General features: G+C 42.2%; 1 protein-coding gene across 1 annotated transcript in view; it reads right to left on the reverse strand.

Moving 5' to 3' along the window:
- Positions 1-7,752: 7,752 nt before the first annotated feature.
- The window catches only part of LOC120986038 (carboxypeptidase A1-like), a gene marked incomplete at its 5' end in the record, with an annotated part of 28,607 nt that continues 19,177 nt past the window's right edge, over positions 7,753-17,182 (reverse strand). Inside the window, 6 exons of the mRNA XM_040414324.1 lie at positions 7,753-7,940; positions 9,809-9,893; positions 12,871-13,070; positions 15,133-15,223; positions 15,816-15,926; positions 16,046-16,144. Of these exons, the coding sequence (XP_040270258.1) occupies positions 7,753-7,940; positions 9,809-9,893; positions 12,871-13,070; positions 15,133-15,223; positions 15,816-15,926; positions 16,046-16,144 (774 nt within the window). The remainder of the gene's footprint in view (positions 7,941-9,808; positions 9,894-12,870; positions 13,071-15,132; positions 15,224-15,815; positions 15,927-16,045; positions 16,145-17,182) is intronic.

Consider the following 17,182-nt stretch of genomic DNA (forward strand, 5'->3'; position numbering starts at 1 on the left):
GGATTATTGACCTATACCGGGACAATCACCTCCTTTCCATAGAAGACATGAGCAGTCTACTGGGCACTTCTTCACCTAATATTAATTCACTATATTTTCTCCGGGTGTACATAAACCAACAAGATTAGATCTAATATTACAACAATAATGTAGTATAGTTCCCACTATACATTTCGTGATTTTATGTTATGTTTTGATATTTTATTTTTTTTGTATAGAACTTTTGACAGCCTAATTGCAAGTGCAGTCACATGACAGCCTAATTGCAAGTGCAGCTGTGTGGCCGGCTTATATGCTGGAATCAGATGTATCCTCAAGGGCAGACATCACAATAGCCCGAAACTGGTAGATGAGGATTTGTCAAACTGGATGTTTAATTTTTAACCGCTGAAATAAAGTACCGCTGCACCATCTACGTATTCAGCTGGATTTCTTCCCTTTTTTATTGGATTTCCACATACCCGCATCCAAGTACGGTTGTTCCGTGCTTAAAGTAGATGAAGAGCAGGTGAGAGCCGTTTCATTCTTCTTGCTGTACATAAACCAACAGGTTAATTTGACTAACTTACTTCGGCCCCTTACTTGGTTTGAAAGCCTGATTAGTCAAGCACAGTCTCTGTAATGACCGGCGTCACGCAAAGGGAGGGAAATGGGAAGGCCCTGTCCAAGGGAGAGGGAAAGGTCGTGACCCCTGACTCACCTTGCGGCTGGCACCTGACTGCCCTGACGTCCCTAGACGGGTTCCTCACCCGTACGCTGATCACGTGCCTAAACCCTGGCTTTCCCTAAGATGAGCCCTATGTAGTGAACGGGGCGGTAGGATCACTAGTCCGCACCACTGACACTAAGAGGAAAACACCAAGGAGAGGACAGACAATACAGACAAACATATAATCCCAGGTGGGCGACAACAGCAGACCACCAAGGCCCAACAGGGATCCGGAGGGTAACGTTCTGGAACAACAACCAGGGAACACAGCTACACAGCTCCAGTGGGTCAGTATAGAAGTCCAGGCAGGAAACTCTATATCTGGCAACCAGAGAAGTGAGAGATGGGAATATAAGGAGGTTGGGATTGCTAGACAAGAAACAGCTGAGGAGGAGAAGCTACGGATCCCTGAGTGAGCCAAAAAGGATTGCAAGGCAAACCCAGAAAACTACCATTAATAAACAGCACTGTTTTTAGACATAGAGCGCGCAGCCACCCGCTGCGACTTCCTGACCCCGGGTATAACGGAGTCAGGCGTGGCTCTTGACACCCTCGTGACAGTACCCCCCTCTCTACGAGGGGCCTCCGGACACTCAGGACTAGATCTCTCAGGATGAGAGGCATGAAAAGCCCGAACTAACCTGTTGGCGTTTACCTCAGACGCTGGAACCCACTTTTTTTCCTCGGGACCGTAACCCCTCCAATGCACCAGATATTGAAGAGAGCGGCGGACCCGACGAGAATCAACAATTTTGGATATTTGAAACTCTAGATTACCATCCACAACAACAGGAGGAGGTGGCAGCGGTGACGGTTCTAGAGGTGGAACATACTTCTTGAGTAACGACTTATGGAAGACGTTATGGATTTTAAAAGTCTGAGGTAGCTCCAGGCGAAAAGCCACGGGGTTAATGATGGCTACTATTTTGTAAGGGCCAATGAACCTAGGACCGAGTTTCCAAGAGGGAACCTTTAATTTAATATTCCTAGTAGACAACCACACATAGTCATTCACTCCTAGGTCCGGACCTGGCGACCGTCTCTTATCAGCCATGCATTTATATTTACCTCCCATATTTTTCAAATTAGCTTGCACTTTCTGCCATACAGAAGAAAGAGATGACGAAAACCGTTCCTCTTCGGGAACCCCAGAAGACCCCCCCTCTTTGAAAGTACAGAATTGGGGATGAAAACCATATGCACCAAGAAATGGTGACTTGCCAGTAGATTCCTGACGGCGATTATTTATGGCAAACTCGGCTAACGGTAAATATGATGACCACACCTCTTGGTTTTCAGACACAAAACATCTTCGATATGTCTCAAGGTTTTGGTTGGTACGCTCAGTCTGTCCATTCGACTGAGGATGGAAAGCTGAGGAAAAGGACAAGTGTACCCCCAAAACGGGAACAAAAAGCTTTCCAAAATTTAGAAATAAACTGGGTTCCCCGATCCGAAACAACATCGGAAGGGACCCCGTGAAGCTTCACGATTTCACTGATGAATACCTGAGCAAGAGTCTTAGCATTAGGTAGTAGCAATGAAGTGTACCATTTTGCTAAACCTGTCCACTACTACCAAGATAACTGTTTTACCCGCAGACAAAGGTAAGTCAGTGATAAAATCCATTGACAGCTGTGTCCATGGCCTATTGGGAATGACAAGTGGCAATAAAGACCCTGCAGGACGTGTATGAGAGACTTTCGCGCGCGCACAAGTAGAACAGGAAGACACAAAATCCATTACATCCTGACGCAACCTTGGCCACCAAAAACAACGAGACAATAGCTCCAAGGTTGCTTTACTACCCGGGTGCTCAGCAAGTGCCGAATTATGATGTTTCTTTAATAATTCGAGACGCAGGTTTAACGGTACAAACAATTTCTCTGAGGGGCAAGAGACCCGGACGTCCCCCTGGGCCTCTAACACCTTCTCCTCCAGAACAGAGTGTACCGCAGAGACAACCACTCCTCTTTGTAGAATGGGTACCGGATCACTCACATTACCCCCTCCAGGGAAACAACGAGATAGTGCATCTGCCTTGGTATTTTTTGCCCCAGGACGATAGGTAATAACAAAGTTAAACCTGGTAAAAAATAGTGACCACCTAGCTTGTCTAGGGGTGAGACGCTTAGCTGATTCGAGGTACAGAAGGTTTTTGCGGTCCGTAATCACAGTGACGGGGTGGATTGTCCCCTCTAAAAAGTGACGCCATTCTTCAAACTCTAGTTTAATAGCTAATATTTCCCTATTGCCAATATCATAGTTCTTCTCTGCTGCAGATAGTTTTTTAGAAAAGAACGCACAAGGACGTCATTTGCCAGGAGACGAACCCTGAGATAGCACAGCCCCCACTCCCACCTCTGACGCATCTACTTCAACAATAAAAGGCTGGGAGACATCAGGTTGGATTAGTACAGGTGCCGAGGTAAACCTCTCTTTTAGAGAGGAAAAAGCAATTTTAGCGGCGTCAGACCATTTAGAAAAATCAGTCCCCTTCCTAGTCATGTCAGTAAGGGGTTTTACAATCACCGAATAATTTTTAATGAATTTTCTATAGAAATTTGCGAAGCCCAAGAACCGTTGCAGTGCTTTGAGGTTCTCAGGAAGATCCCAATCTAAAATTGCCTGGACCTTCCTAGGATCTATACGGAAACCTGAAGCAGATAATAAATAACCTAGGGACTGTATTTCCTGAACGGCGAAAACACACTTTTCAATTTTAGCATATAATTTATTCGTCCGTAGGACCTGCAGTACCTGTCTGACATGCACCTCATGTGTTTTCAGATCTGACGAATAAATTAAAATATCATCTAGGTATATCACCACAAACCTGCCGATAAGATGACTAAAAATGTCATTAACGAAATGTTGGAAGACAGCAGGAGCATTGGTCAGACCAAAGGGCATGACTAGATTTTCATAATGCCCCTCAGGGGTGTTAAAAGCTGTCTTCCACTCATCCCCTTCCTTGATACGAATCAGATTGTAGGCCCCCCTAAGATCAAGTTTGGAGAACCACCTAGCACCCACAATCTGATTAAACAGGTCAGGAATGAGAGGAAGAGGGTATGGGTCTCGGATGGTTATCCGGTTTAATTCGCGAAAATCTAGGCAAGGACGCAGGCCCCCATCTTTCTTTTTAACGAAGAAAAACCCTGCAGCCACGGGTGAAGAAGAGGGTCTGATGTGTCCCTTAGCCAAGCTCTCAGAGATATAATCGTTCATAGCTTGTCTCTCTGGACCCGAAAGATTATATAACCTGGTCTTGGGTAATTTTGCACCGGGAATCAGGTTAACCGGGCAATCATAAGGACGGTGAGGTGGTAACTTCTGACAACCCTTTTCAGAAAAAACGTCCTCAAAGTCCGAAACAAATGTAGGTAGGGTAGCTATGGAGGCGACTACGCAATTACTATTTAAGCAATTTTCTCTGCACTGCTCACTCCACTCCAATATCTCCCTGGCCTGCCAATTCACCACTGGATTGTGTGCTACCAACCAGGGAAGACCCAACACCACCGGAGTGGGAAGCCCCTCCAGAACATAACATGAAAGCAACTTGTTATGGTGGTCCCCTACACGAAGGTGTAAGTTATGGACAATGTGAGTGAGGTTTCTCTGAGACAGAGGAGCAGAATCAATAGCGAATATGGGAATAGGTCTCTGTAGCGTACAGAGAGACAAACCCATAGTGTGGGCAAAATGGGCATCTATCAAATTTACTCCTGCTACACTGTCTAGAAAAAAGAAATAGTCTCCGTCTTAACGCCAAAAACAACAACCGCTGGCAACACAAATTGCGATGTTCGTATGGAGGAAACGTATACCCCCCGGCTGACATCCTCCACACAGCCTGGGGTTAGTAGTTTTCCGACGGTCTTTTGTTTTTGAGGAAGGAAGGACAGACATTAATAAAATGACCCCTCTCCCCACAGAAAAAACAAACCCCACGTCTACGGCGAGCCTCAGGAGGACGGACCTGACGAGTAGTTCCTCCTAGCTGCGTAGGCTCGTCTAAGTCCGTACAGACTAATTGCTGCTTGGGAGGGGTTACCAATTGCTCCGGATTTTTCAATCTGTCCCTAAGACGTCTATCTATTCTGATAGAAAGGGACATCACCGCATCAAGGGAAAAGGGAGTCTCATACAGCGCAAGCGCATCCTTAATCCTTTCGGATAACCCAGAGCAGAACTGACTCCTGAGAGCCGGGTCGTTCCACTGGGTATCCGTAGCCCACCTACAGAACTCTGAGCAATACTCCTCTACTGGCCGCTCTCCCTGTAGGAGTCTCCGTAATTTTGATTCAGCCAGTGCGACTCGGTCAGGGTCGTCATATATGAGACCCAAGGCCCCAAAAAATTCATCCACTGACCGGAGAGCCTGGGAATCAGTGGGTAAAGAGAACGCCCAGGATTGAGGGTCCCCCTGCAGCAGGGAAATAACAACCCCCACCCGCTGTTCTTCATTACCAGAGGAGTAAGGGCGCAGCTTAAAATATAATTTACAGGCCTCACGGAACGTCACAAATTTGTCCCTTCCCCCAGAAAATCTGTCAGGAAGAGCAACCTTGGGTTCCGCAACAACCTGGTTACCTGTAGCAACCGCTGGGCTTGCGGTCTGTTGCAATTGCTGATGTTGCTGGAGGACCGACGCCTTCAATCCTGCCACCTCCCAAGACAGGCCTTGAAGTTGCTTTGAAAGAAAAAGGTAGAAAGAAAAAGTTTGTTTTTTTTTGTTTTTTTTTAACCTACACAAAATAAGGGCCAGATATAATGTAATGACCGGCGTCACGCAAAGGGAGGGAAATGGGAAGGCCCTGTCCAAGGGAGAGGGAAAGGTGGTGACCCCTGACTCACCTTGCGGCTGGCACCTGACTGCCCTGTTGTCCCTAGACTGGTTCCTCACCCGTACGCCGATCACGTGCCTAAACCCTGGCTTTCCCTAAGATGAGCCCTATGTAGTGAACGGGGCGGTGGGATCACTAGTCCGCACCACTGACACTAAGAGGAAAACGCCAAGGAGAGGACAGACAATACAGACAAACATATAATCCCAGGTGGGCGACAACAGCAGACCACGAAGGCCCAACAGGGATCCGGGGGGTAACGTTCTGGAACAACAACCAGGGAACACAGCTACACAGCTCCAGTGGGTCAGTATAGAAGTCCAGGCAGGAAGCTCTATATCTGGCAACCAGAGAAGTGAGAGATGGGAATATAAGGAGGTTGGGATTGCTGGACAAGAAACAGCTGAGGAGGAGAAGCTACGGATCCCTGAGTGAGCCAAAAAGGATTGCAAGGCAAACCCAGAAAGCTACCAATAATAAACAGCACTGTTTTTAGACATAGAGCGCGCAGCCACCCGCTGCGACTTCCTGACCCCGGGTATAACGGAGTCAGGCGTGGCTCTTGACACCCTCGTGACGTCTCCTACCAAAACCATCTCACAGCTTTATAGCAGATTGAGAACCCCAGCTAACTCTACCACTCCAGCTTTTATTAGGCTATGGGAAAAAGACCTAAATAAAACTTTCAACAGCCAGGAAGTAGACAATATCTTTATCTCGCCACACAAAACGTCCAGATACAAATACAGGAGAATGGATATAAAATCATCACAAGATGGTATAAAACCCCAGACAAAACCTGCCTATACTCCATGTCGGCCTCGGATACATGCTGGAGATGCTCAAGAGCTAGGGGCACTTATTTCCACATCTGGTGGACCTAAAATACTTCAATGGTGGGAAGGAATTTTTCCAAATTAGCAACCAAATATGTGGAACAATGTTCCAACCCTCCTGGGAAATAGCCCTTCTAAACTTATACACACGGGGCCCACAAGTATCCAATTTAGGCCTGTTCAGGCATTTAGTCAGCACAGTCAGACTTCTCATCCCGAAGCACTGGCTCTCCCCCAACATCCCATCTAGCGAACATTGGTTACTTAAAGTAGATCAGATATACAGATTGGAAGAAATTTCTTCCTGGGAAAAGAGATCGATTCACAAAAATCTGGCACAACTGGAAAACTTGGAGGTATTAGAGTACAGTAAACCCAAAATAGGATATTATATCCTTGCTCAACCCTGAATATAAGAGTGATCGCTGGATAACTAATGTCCGACCCACTCCAGAACAGTGATAATTTTTGAATTACCATATGACCTGCAACTTGCCATTGACTTACCGACTTGTTATGTTTTAGTAATAATAATTCCTATTGGAGGTTTGTGATCCTCCACCTGTTGTTAATATCTCTATTCAATTTTTTTGGAGGATTTCGGTTTAGACCTCCGATGTATGTATTCTTAAAGCATAAAAAAATAAAAATAATAATCTGTTAATTAAAGCTATTGTACAATAGAATTTCTTCTTTATGGAGTTTGGTTAATGTATAACTTTTTTTTCTGAAATGTGTATGTGATTTGAAATCAGCATGACATGACAGATGCAGAGCGCACTGGTTTATTTAGTAACCCTAGTAAATCAGTAGCAAAATATAGTTTTATGCAACTGGGCTCTCAGGGCAACCTATAGTAACAGTATTTATTTAGACCCTTTCAGAATTAGTTTATATATATATATATATATATATATATATATATATATATACACATCTGTGTTACAATTGATGTTAATAAATGTAAAAAATATAAAATAATGATCTAAAATCTGGTATATTCACCATTTATAATATGTATTTTTATTTTGACTATGATTTTATTAAATTATGTCATTTATGATTGTTATATTTATTCATAATATCTTCAGCAAAAATGAAAATGAATTTTTATAGAGTCTAAGTAAAAACAGTTTTAAATTTACAGATTGCCTTGAGAGCTTGATTACATACTACTGAAATCTGTATGTCACTATCACTGAGAAAACTGGCCCAAATGTGGCCTTACTGTGTACCGTATGTCAATTACAAAAACCAACCCTTCCCTGCTAACAGAAATAATAAGAAAAATGACAAAAAGTGTCCAGTGACAAAGGCAATAATGAATGTATTGCTTTAAAAACGTTTATATGAGTTAATATGGGTGATTTTTGACATGTTCCATAACTGTCATGAGTGCCAGCCAAGTCTCTTCTGCTGTGGGTATGATCTGATCTGCTGGAAGGATGAAACCATATCTTCCAGTGTCTCTCAACTCAAAGGTGTAGGAATACTTTATGCCATTATTATAAGCCCAGTCAGTTGCTGTACCATCCGCTCGATCTGAAGAAAATGCAATAAAGAAAATGAACATTATTTGCAAAGATATAAGACTCCAACAATGTGATAATATATTCCAATTAAACATTATATAACTGCTTGGTTGTTGCTATGTCAGATGCACACACAGATAATAAAAAGTTCTGCAATATATACAGTGATCCCTCAAGATACAATGGGCTCAGGATACAATATTTTCATCTTACAATGGTTTCTCTTGAGGCACTGTAAGACTCAACATACAAATCTTTGGACTCAGATCCAACTAATCAACATGTGATTTCTCTGGTAAAACACTTATATTGGGTATATAGAAGCATATCTTTACAGTACAGTGTCCTGTACTGCCCTCTATCTGCTCCTTTGGATGTCAAATGAGGGTGGCTCCATTTTACTTTCTGGGTCACTGTGTGCTATACAAGACCCAGAAGAAGCTCCTGTCCTCATTAGAGATGAGCGAACTTGTGGAAAATTCGATTTGGCTGCTTCGCCAAATTTTACAACAAAAATTTGCTTTGTGACAATTACTGTACATCGTCACGAAGCGCATTTCGTTTTTAAGTAGCAGTTGCAATGACAGGGAGCTGCAATAGTAACCCTCAGATGCCGCGTTCATACACGATTGGGCATCTGAGAGTAATATTACAGTTTAAGGCCTCTTTCACACGACCGTTTTTTTTTTTCCGTTTTGCGGGCCGTTTTTTGCGTTCCGTATATGGTCCGTATACGGAACCATTCATTTCAATGGTTGCGCAAAAAAAACGGAATGTACTCCGTATGCATTCCATTTCCCTATTTCCGTTTTTTCCGTTCCGTTGAAAGATAGAACATGTCCTATATTTGGCCGCAAATCACGTTCCGTGGCTCCATTAAAGTCTATGGGTCCGCAAAAAAAACTGAATGCATACGGAAATGCATCCGTATGTCTTCCGTATCCGTTCCGTTTTTTGCGGAACCATCTATTGAAAATGTTATGCCCAGCCCAATTTTTTCTATGAAATTACTGTATACTGTATATGCCATACGGAAAAACGGAATGGAAAAACGGAACGGAAAGAGAAACACAACGGATCTGTTTAAAACGGACCGCAAAACACTGAAAAAGCCATACGGTCATGTGAAAGAGGCCTAAAATTAACAAAAAATGAATTAAATCATACTTACGCCTCCATTTGCTCGAGACGGGCTGGCCGCTGCCATCTTACTTGAAGATCTTGCGCAAAATATCGCACGGCCTGAGATGACATTGTCATGCCGGCCGGCGTGGTGACGTCATATGTATTTCGGCTGACATCTTAAATCAAGATGGAGGCGTCCGGCATGTCGCGAGCAAATGGAGGAAATTCGGCTCTGCGGTGAATCGAATTTATACTGAAATTCCGAACAAATTCGTTGGATTTGATTCGCTCATCTCTACTCCTCATCATAGAAAGTGATTACAGCTTCCAGCATCTATTCCTGACTGTTATATGTAAGGACTTGCTTTATGTGGTTTAGTTATCTGCTTATTTTTCATAAATCTTCACAGGATGACATTTATGTCTTTGGATCCACTTACTAGTTTTCCATAGACTCATGGACTCAAGTTACAATGGTTTCAACTTACAATGGTTGTTCTGGAACCAATTTTATTGTATCTTGGGGGACCATTGTATTGAGTTTCAATTCTTTGTAATTTTCAACAATACATTCAAAGACAACAATCTATCTAATCCTCTGTGAATGAAACAGCTGGGACTATTGGCTGATATGTTTTGTCATCAGTGACACACTGTAGGACAGAAGAGATATTTAGTGCTTAGAGGATACAATTGTCACATTTTTATCCCAGACCCTACACAATACAATTATTCTTGCATTCAGTTACTTACAAATGGTGGCAATAGTGGTTCCATAGGTATATTGAGTTCCATGTAAAGACGCCAGAGCATTAGCTGTTTGCTTAGCCAATTCCGTCTAAGAACATAATGAAGTTTGTTGAGTAAAGAATCTGTGCTTAGTCAGGTACTGATTAGTATAGACCAACCTAAAATCCCCATTATGTTCTATATATTTTTTCTGTGACCATTTCCGTACACAGAATGTACAGAAACATAAAAAATGAGATTTGAAGCACATCTTCCATTAAATTATAGTCAAATAAATCTGACTCTATTTTCAGTTATTACATTTCACAAAGCAGGCACACTGATATACAGAATGCAAAATCATAATTTAATGACTTTTGTATGTGTGTATAATCTGGCAAAGTGTGTGTACATGTGTGGCAGGATATGATGGGACCATTTACTTATTACAGTTGGTATACAATCATTATTTATTATATATATATATATATATACAGTACAGACCAAAAGTTTGGACACACCTTCTCATTCAAAGAGTTTTCTTTATTTTCATGACTATGAAAATTGTAGATTCACACTGTAGGCATCAAAACTATGAATTAACACATGTGGAATTATATACATAACAAACAAGTGTGAAACAACTGAAAATATGTCATATTCTAGGTTCTTCAAAGTAGCCACCTTTTGCTTTGATTACTGCTTTGCACACTCTTGACATTCTCTTGATGAGCTTCAAGAGGTAGTCCCCTGAAATGGTTTTCACTTCACAGGTGTGCCCTGTCAGGTTTAATAAGTGGGATTTCTTGCCTTATAAATGGGGTTGGGACCATCAGTGGCGTTGAGGAGAAGTCAGGTGGATACACAGCTGATAGTCCTACTGAATAGACTGTTAGACTTTGTATTATGGCAAGAAAAAAGCAGCTAAGTAAAGAAAAACGAGTGGCCATCATTACTTTAAAAAAATGAAGGTCAGTCAGTCAGCCGAAAAATTGGGAAAACTTTGAAAGTAAGGGCTATTTGACCATGAAGGAGAGTGATGGGGTGCTGCGCCAGATGACCTGGCCTCCACAGTCACCGCACCTGAACCCAATCGAGATGGTTTGGGGTGAGCTAGACCGCAGAGTGAAGGCAAAAGGGCCAACAAGTGCTAAGCATCTCTGGGAACTCCTTCAAGACTGTTGGAAGACCATTTCAGGGGACTACCTCTTGAAGCTCATCAAGAGAATGCCAAGAGTGTGCAAAGCAGTAATCAAAGCAAAAGGTGGCTACTTTGAAGAACCTAGAATATGACATATTTTCAGTTGTTTCACACTTGTTTGTTATGTATATAATTCCACATGTGTTAATTCATAGTTTTGATGCCTTCATAGTCATGAAAATAAAAAAAACTCTTTGAATGAGAAGGTGTGTCCAAACTTTTGGTCTGTACTGTATATATATATATATATACACAGTACTATATATACACATATCCTATATGTTGTTTTTTATTTTCTTCTGTATTTATGCTTGTTAGGTACTCATTTGGTTCTGCTATATTGTATTGCATTACATGTACTGTATATCTGACTGGTCCAGGTCTAGCATTAGATTGGGATTGAGGCTTGCATTATAGGTAGTGTGTGCAGCTCACCTTTTTTTTAATGTTTGTCTTTTTTGGCTTGAATAATATTCAAATATTTTCATGCATTTCAAGTATGTGACTTTGTATATGTCCTCTTTTATTTCTGTATTTTGCATAACTATGAAGGGGACTCCGGTGACTCATAGTTAGTAGGAATCTAGGTTTAAGGCCGAGTTCACACGAACGTGTGTGACCCGTGCCCATGCTACGGCCCGTTCCGCAATTTCGTGTTTGCGGACCCATTAAAGTGAATGGGTCCGCATCCATAATGCGTGATGCACACGGAACTGTGGCCGTGTATTGCGGCCCGCAATTTGCGGGCCGCAATACGGCCATGGATCACACACGTTCGTGTGAACTAGGCCTAAATCTAGCCAGGAGCACCATCTGCACGGAGTTCGTATGGTCTCCCTGTGCTGGATTACCCAGGTACTCCAGTTTTCTATCAAGTCCACATAACCCTACTGATAAGTTAATTGGCCTCTTTTAAGATTTAGCTACAGTCCTGCTAAATCTTGTTAAAATCCTACAATATTTTGCCCAAGTATATGTGAAATAAGAAATCTGTGAGCCCCACGGGGGAGAGGAATTCACGAAGACAATTTCTGTATAGCATAGTAGAATATGGTTTAAGCCATATATGCAAAGGCAAATAAATAAGCTACAGAAGGCAGAAGTTATAGCTTCCGTATCATGATCATCTTAACTCCAATCCTGTGATATCCCAATCCCATATCTTGACATTTTTGTCTTTGGCAGGACTACCATGATGCTATGCACTTACCAATTGCGTGAACTACTATATGATATTATAGGGGTTGTCACACTTCAGCAAATGACATTTATCATGTAGAGAAAGATAATACAAGGCACTTACTAATGTATTGTGATTATCCATATTGCTTCCTTTGCTGGCTGGATTAATTTTTCCATCACATTATACACTGCTCGTTTCCATGGTTACAGACCACCCTGCAATTCATCAGTGGTGGTCGTGCTTGCACAATATAGGAAAAGGCACTGGCCTCTCTGGTGGCCGAGACCTTGGGAGGGCACATAGACACGCATGTGCAGCAGCTCCAGCACCAGCTGCCTCGTATCTGCGCTGCAGCTGTAGCCATAACCCCTGGAAACGAGCAGTGTATAATGTGATGGAAAAATGAATCCAGCCAGCAAAGGAAGCAATATGGACAATAACAATATATTAGTAAGTGGCTTGTATTAACTTTCTCTACATGATAAATGCCATATGCTATAGTGGGACAACCCCAAGGATGGAAATAATAGTTTACATTATATTCATAGTAGGGAACCTAGATAAATCTTTTTTTTATGATAGACAGAAATATAAAAAATTATAGGTCTCTTGTGTTAAATCTGTAATTTCTACCCATACTTATCAGTGCTATCAAAGATTCTTTTTTTTATGCGTTAAGTCTGATGTGTTGTTCAGTCTTACCAACTCCTCGTGGTCAGGTGCAAGATCATTAGTGTAGCCATAAGGGAAAAGAAGCATCTGCGAGTAGCTGTGTATGCTAAGCATAGCCTTCACATTGCCATGAGCCAAAATAAAATCCACAACAGAGTAAACTTCGGGCTCAGAGTGGGGATGTGCTCCATGGTATGTCTCAGAACATGGATTACTGCTGGAACCAGTGCCTGCAACCAGAATACCACATGTCTGATGGTTATCTTATGCACTATACTGTAGCCACTGTAAGACAATCCCCAAAACAGTGTGACTGAATTATTCAATAAGAACCATAGGACCTTGGTGCTGATGACCAGTGCTTTGATGTATTTTGAAAGTATTTTTCCATGGTTTAGATCAGGGGCGGACTGGTAACTTAAAGTGGCCCTGGAAAAAATACTAAAAGTGGGCCCCGTTTTGTAGTAATCAAATTGATGAAAGGCAGGGCCATCAATACCTACCACAGTCCAGCACAAAATACTGCCAGCAGCACAAAATACATCCCCAAAAATTTCCACTGGCATCGGCCCACCGGGAAATTTCCCTGTAAGGTTTATGGCCAATCCACCCCTAGTTTAGATACAGATTTGCTTCAGTTACTGTGCACTTGAAATATACTGTCATAAAGCTTCATCAAGATACTTCTATTCTGTCTTCTATTTCATTAATATCCATGTTAAAAGGGGTTGTTTCATCTCAACATTTATGGTATATCAATAGGATACACCATAAATGTCCAACAGACGTAGGCCCCACCTCTGGGACCTGTTCCTTTATCAAGATTAGGATCACACCATGAATGGAAAGGATACCACACGTGCACATCTTTCTTCATTCACTGCTGTGGGACTTGGAAAATATCCAAGTGAGAACATTCAGCTTTTTTTTAGAAATTCCTGCATAATAGCAGGAATCACTCTGCCCATGTGCAAGAGGATGCAGGTAGCTGACTGAGCAAATGACCATGTCTAACCATCAGCACTGGGTACAATGAGTGGAGTAGGAAGAACACCATTGTGTGCCACAATAGCAGGACCCCGAAGCATTATTTTTAGTTAAAGAAGCACTCTAGCAAAAAAATGTTTATTCTCTGGCCTATTTACAAGGTAGATTATGTAAATTGTAGTGAAGGTAATCTTCTTACTAGTGTCTGTATTTGTAAGTTATCTACTTCCTTCTGGTCCTCAGTTGTGTCATGTAACCTAAGGTATGACTTTCCAATTGACAAGGCGTCCTATGTGTGGACAGGAAGGCAGTTTCTCTATTCGTTCCTATAATACTTACATCGAGGCTGTCATAGGAATGAATAGAGAAACTGACTTCCTGTCCATACATAAGACACTGGAGGAGATTCGCATGATTGAGGGGGCGTGACCCCGAAACGTCGCGCAGCATGGGGTAGCAATCAGTTTCTCTCAGGATTACTATGCATTATAGCGATTTAGTTATATGAATAAAAGGACTGGAAAATACAAGCAAAGCTTCAAAAGAGTGAGTATTATTTATACCTCACGAATAACCTTTTGAATAAGACTAATACGACTGAGGCGCTTTGCACTGCCCATCGGATTTACCATAACTTATGCCAGAAACTGATGTCAGTTTTAGCTGTCTGCACCTGCCTCTGGATGGCGTAGACTTCATGTTCTTGTGCACTGCTGGGCAGAGGTGCACTTAAGTTATTAAGATGGGTATGCCAGGGTACGCCAGTCTTGATAAATCTCCCCCACTGTGTCAGTTGGAAAGTCAGTGTCATCACATGGCACAGCTGACTACAATATATACCAGTGGTGGCGACCCTATGGCACGGGTGCCAGAGGCGGCTCTCAGAGCCCTCTCTGTGGGCACCCACGCCCTGGAAAAAGTCTATGGTGTACCAATATGCCGTAGACTGTTCCTGCCATTCATCAGCGCAGGGCGCATTATGAACGGCACAGGCAGCACACTGAATGTAGGCAGGCTATTATATCTAAATGATAAAGTACATGGAAGATATACTATACTGGACTGTAGTGTTCAGGTTAAATTGCCGTGTTGGTACTTTGCGATAAATGAGCGGGGTTTAGATTTGGGCACTCGGTCTCTAAAAGGTTCGCCATCACTGATCTATACCTTCTGCCTTTCTAATAGGCCAGCGAATTTAATGATTTGTTGGAGTGCTTCTTTAAGTATTCCAATTCAAAAATTATGTTTTGTAAGATTGTTTTACAATCCCTTTAGTGTAATGTACCATATAGCGAAGTTTAGTACCTCCGAAACCTGCATTCCAATTCCTGTTGGGGTCCACACCAACACAAGTAGAGCCCGCATTGATTGACCTGGTCTTCCTCCACATGCGATTCTAAAGTAACCATACAGTAAATCAATTCAATAATCCATGAAAAGTATGCAACTATCTGCCTGTAAAAATATTGTTTCTGGAAAAAGTAGCTAAACATAATGGTGTAGTGGAAGACTGGTGACTACAGGCCGGTGGAGGAGGGAGTAGAGGATTATGTCCTCCTACACTGTGTGTCGGGTTTGCTATTTACTATCATTTACTATTTAAAGGGAACCTGTCACATTGAACATGGTGTCTGAGCTGCAGGCAGTACGTTAGGAGGAGCTAGGAGACGGTCCTATCAGTGACTGACATCCTTCCCTCTATGACTGTGTATACAGAGATAGCTGTCAGTCACTGATAGGACCGTCTTCTAGACTTCAAAGCCCAGAATGAGCAGGAATTTAAATGAATGAAATACAACTAATACTGAATCTTTTCCTATAAAACTATATATCAATCTGCTCAGCTCCTCCTGCTCTATAACATGTGGTCTGCAGCTCAGACATCATGTTCAATGTGACAGGTTCCCTTTAAAGGAAGGCAGTTACAAAATTGCATTCTTGGAGCAAGTGATAATATTGCAATGTCAGCTTGCCAGGGACAATCTTACCGTACTATGGGTGTATGCATAACCATCAGGGTTAGTAACAATCTCCAGAATTATGTCCAGGTTGTCCAGGATATCAGTAAGTGATGAGTCAACACCATAGCTACTTGCAATCTATAAATACAAAAGGAATATGCTATTGTTAGAAAACCGCCATTGCAAATACTCTAGAAGTACCGTAGATGGATTACAGTGGTTATCTATTATTAAACATGTTTGCCATTCATCGCAACCTTTTTAGCTGTCCATACACCTGTGGCCTGGGTAATCCACTCGCGAGAATGAATTCCTGTGTCGATCCATATAGCTGGTTTGTTTCCACCTGTACTGAACTATAACAAAAAACAAAAAAGTATGTGAAATATTTTAAAATGTATTCACATGTTATCTCGTTGACCAATGTTGCAAGCCATTAACAAACTGCCTCAAATTACAGCTCAAACTGGTGGAAATTCTCTATGTGTGCACCATGAGTTAAGCTATTTCTTGTTCCTCCTCACAATCCTGTGTCTGGGTATAAGACATCTGGGTGTGGAAGGGGCCTTCTCCTGTTGCTCTTTTGGTATTAGAGGACCAGGAACAATATCCATGTGCCAGAAGAAAATGTACGAGATTAGGAGGAATCTAAAGGGGTCAATGAGATTTTATGACTGATGACCTATCCTCAGCATAGGTCATCAGTATCTGAGTGGTGGGGAACTCCGCCGATCAGCTGCTTAGAAAAAGGCACTAGAGCTTTTGTGAGCGCCACAGCCTTCTCACAACTTTTCCTAGGTCAGTGAACACACGTTCATGAGTCGCAGCCGTTATACAATGTACGGTGCTGTTCTTGGTAAGCTGCGACAAGGCCCTAGTGCTCACATGAGTTAATTGTGGGGATTCGGGGTGACAGACCCCTACCAATCAGATACGGATGACATATCCTGAGGATACCTCATCAGTATTAAAAAGTTGAAAATCCCTTTTAAGCCCCTGTGTTTTCTTAATGTTTCTCCAAGATTGTTTCAAGAACATGCAAAACATACAGTGTGGCCATTTTTTTTTTTATTTCTTTGTTAAGTGTTTCTTTAATCAACAGCTACCATATTTATTATTCAAAATAAAATATGCAGTACACATACATATACATTAAAGGATTTTACTATTAATGGCCCCTCCTCAGAATAACCCATCGGTATTTAATCAGTTAATCAGTAGTTTTAGGGTAGCTCCGGTCCCAGAAGTTGGAGCCAGGACTACACAGCTCTGTCTATTGTGTAGTAGACAGAGATGATTACTGCAGCATTGCTCCCATTGAGGTGAATAAAAGCAGCACTGACAGAGCTGATCATTGGGGGTGCATCTGATCAGTGGGGAACTGACGCCCAGGA

This window comes from Bufo bufo, chromosome 1, assembly GCF_905171765.1.
Source record: "Bufo bufo chromosome 1, aBufBuf1.1, whole genome shotgun sequence".
Classification (NCBI taxonomy): Eukaryota; Metazoa; Chordata; class Amphibia; order Anura; family Bufonidae; genus Bufo; species Bufo bufo.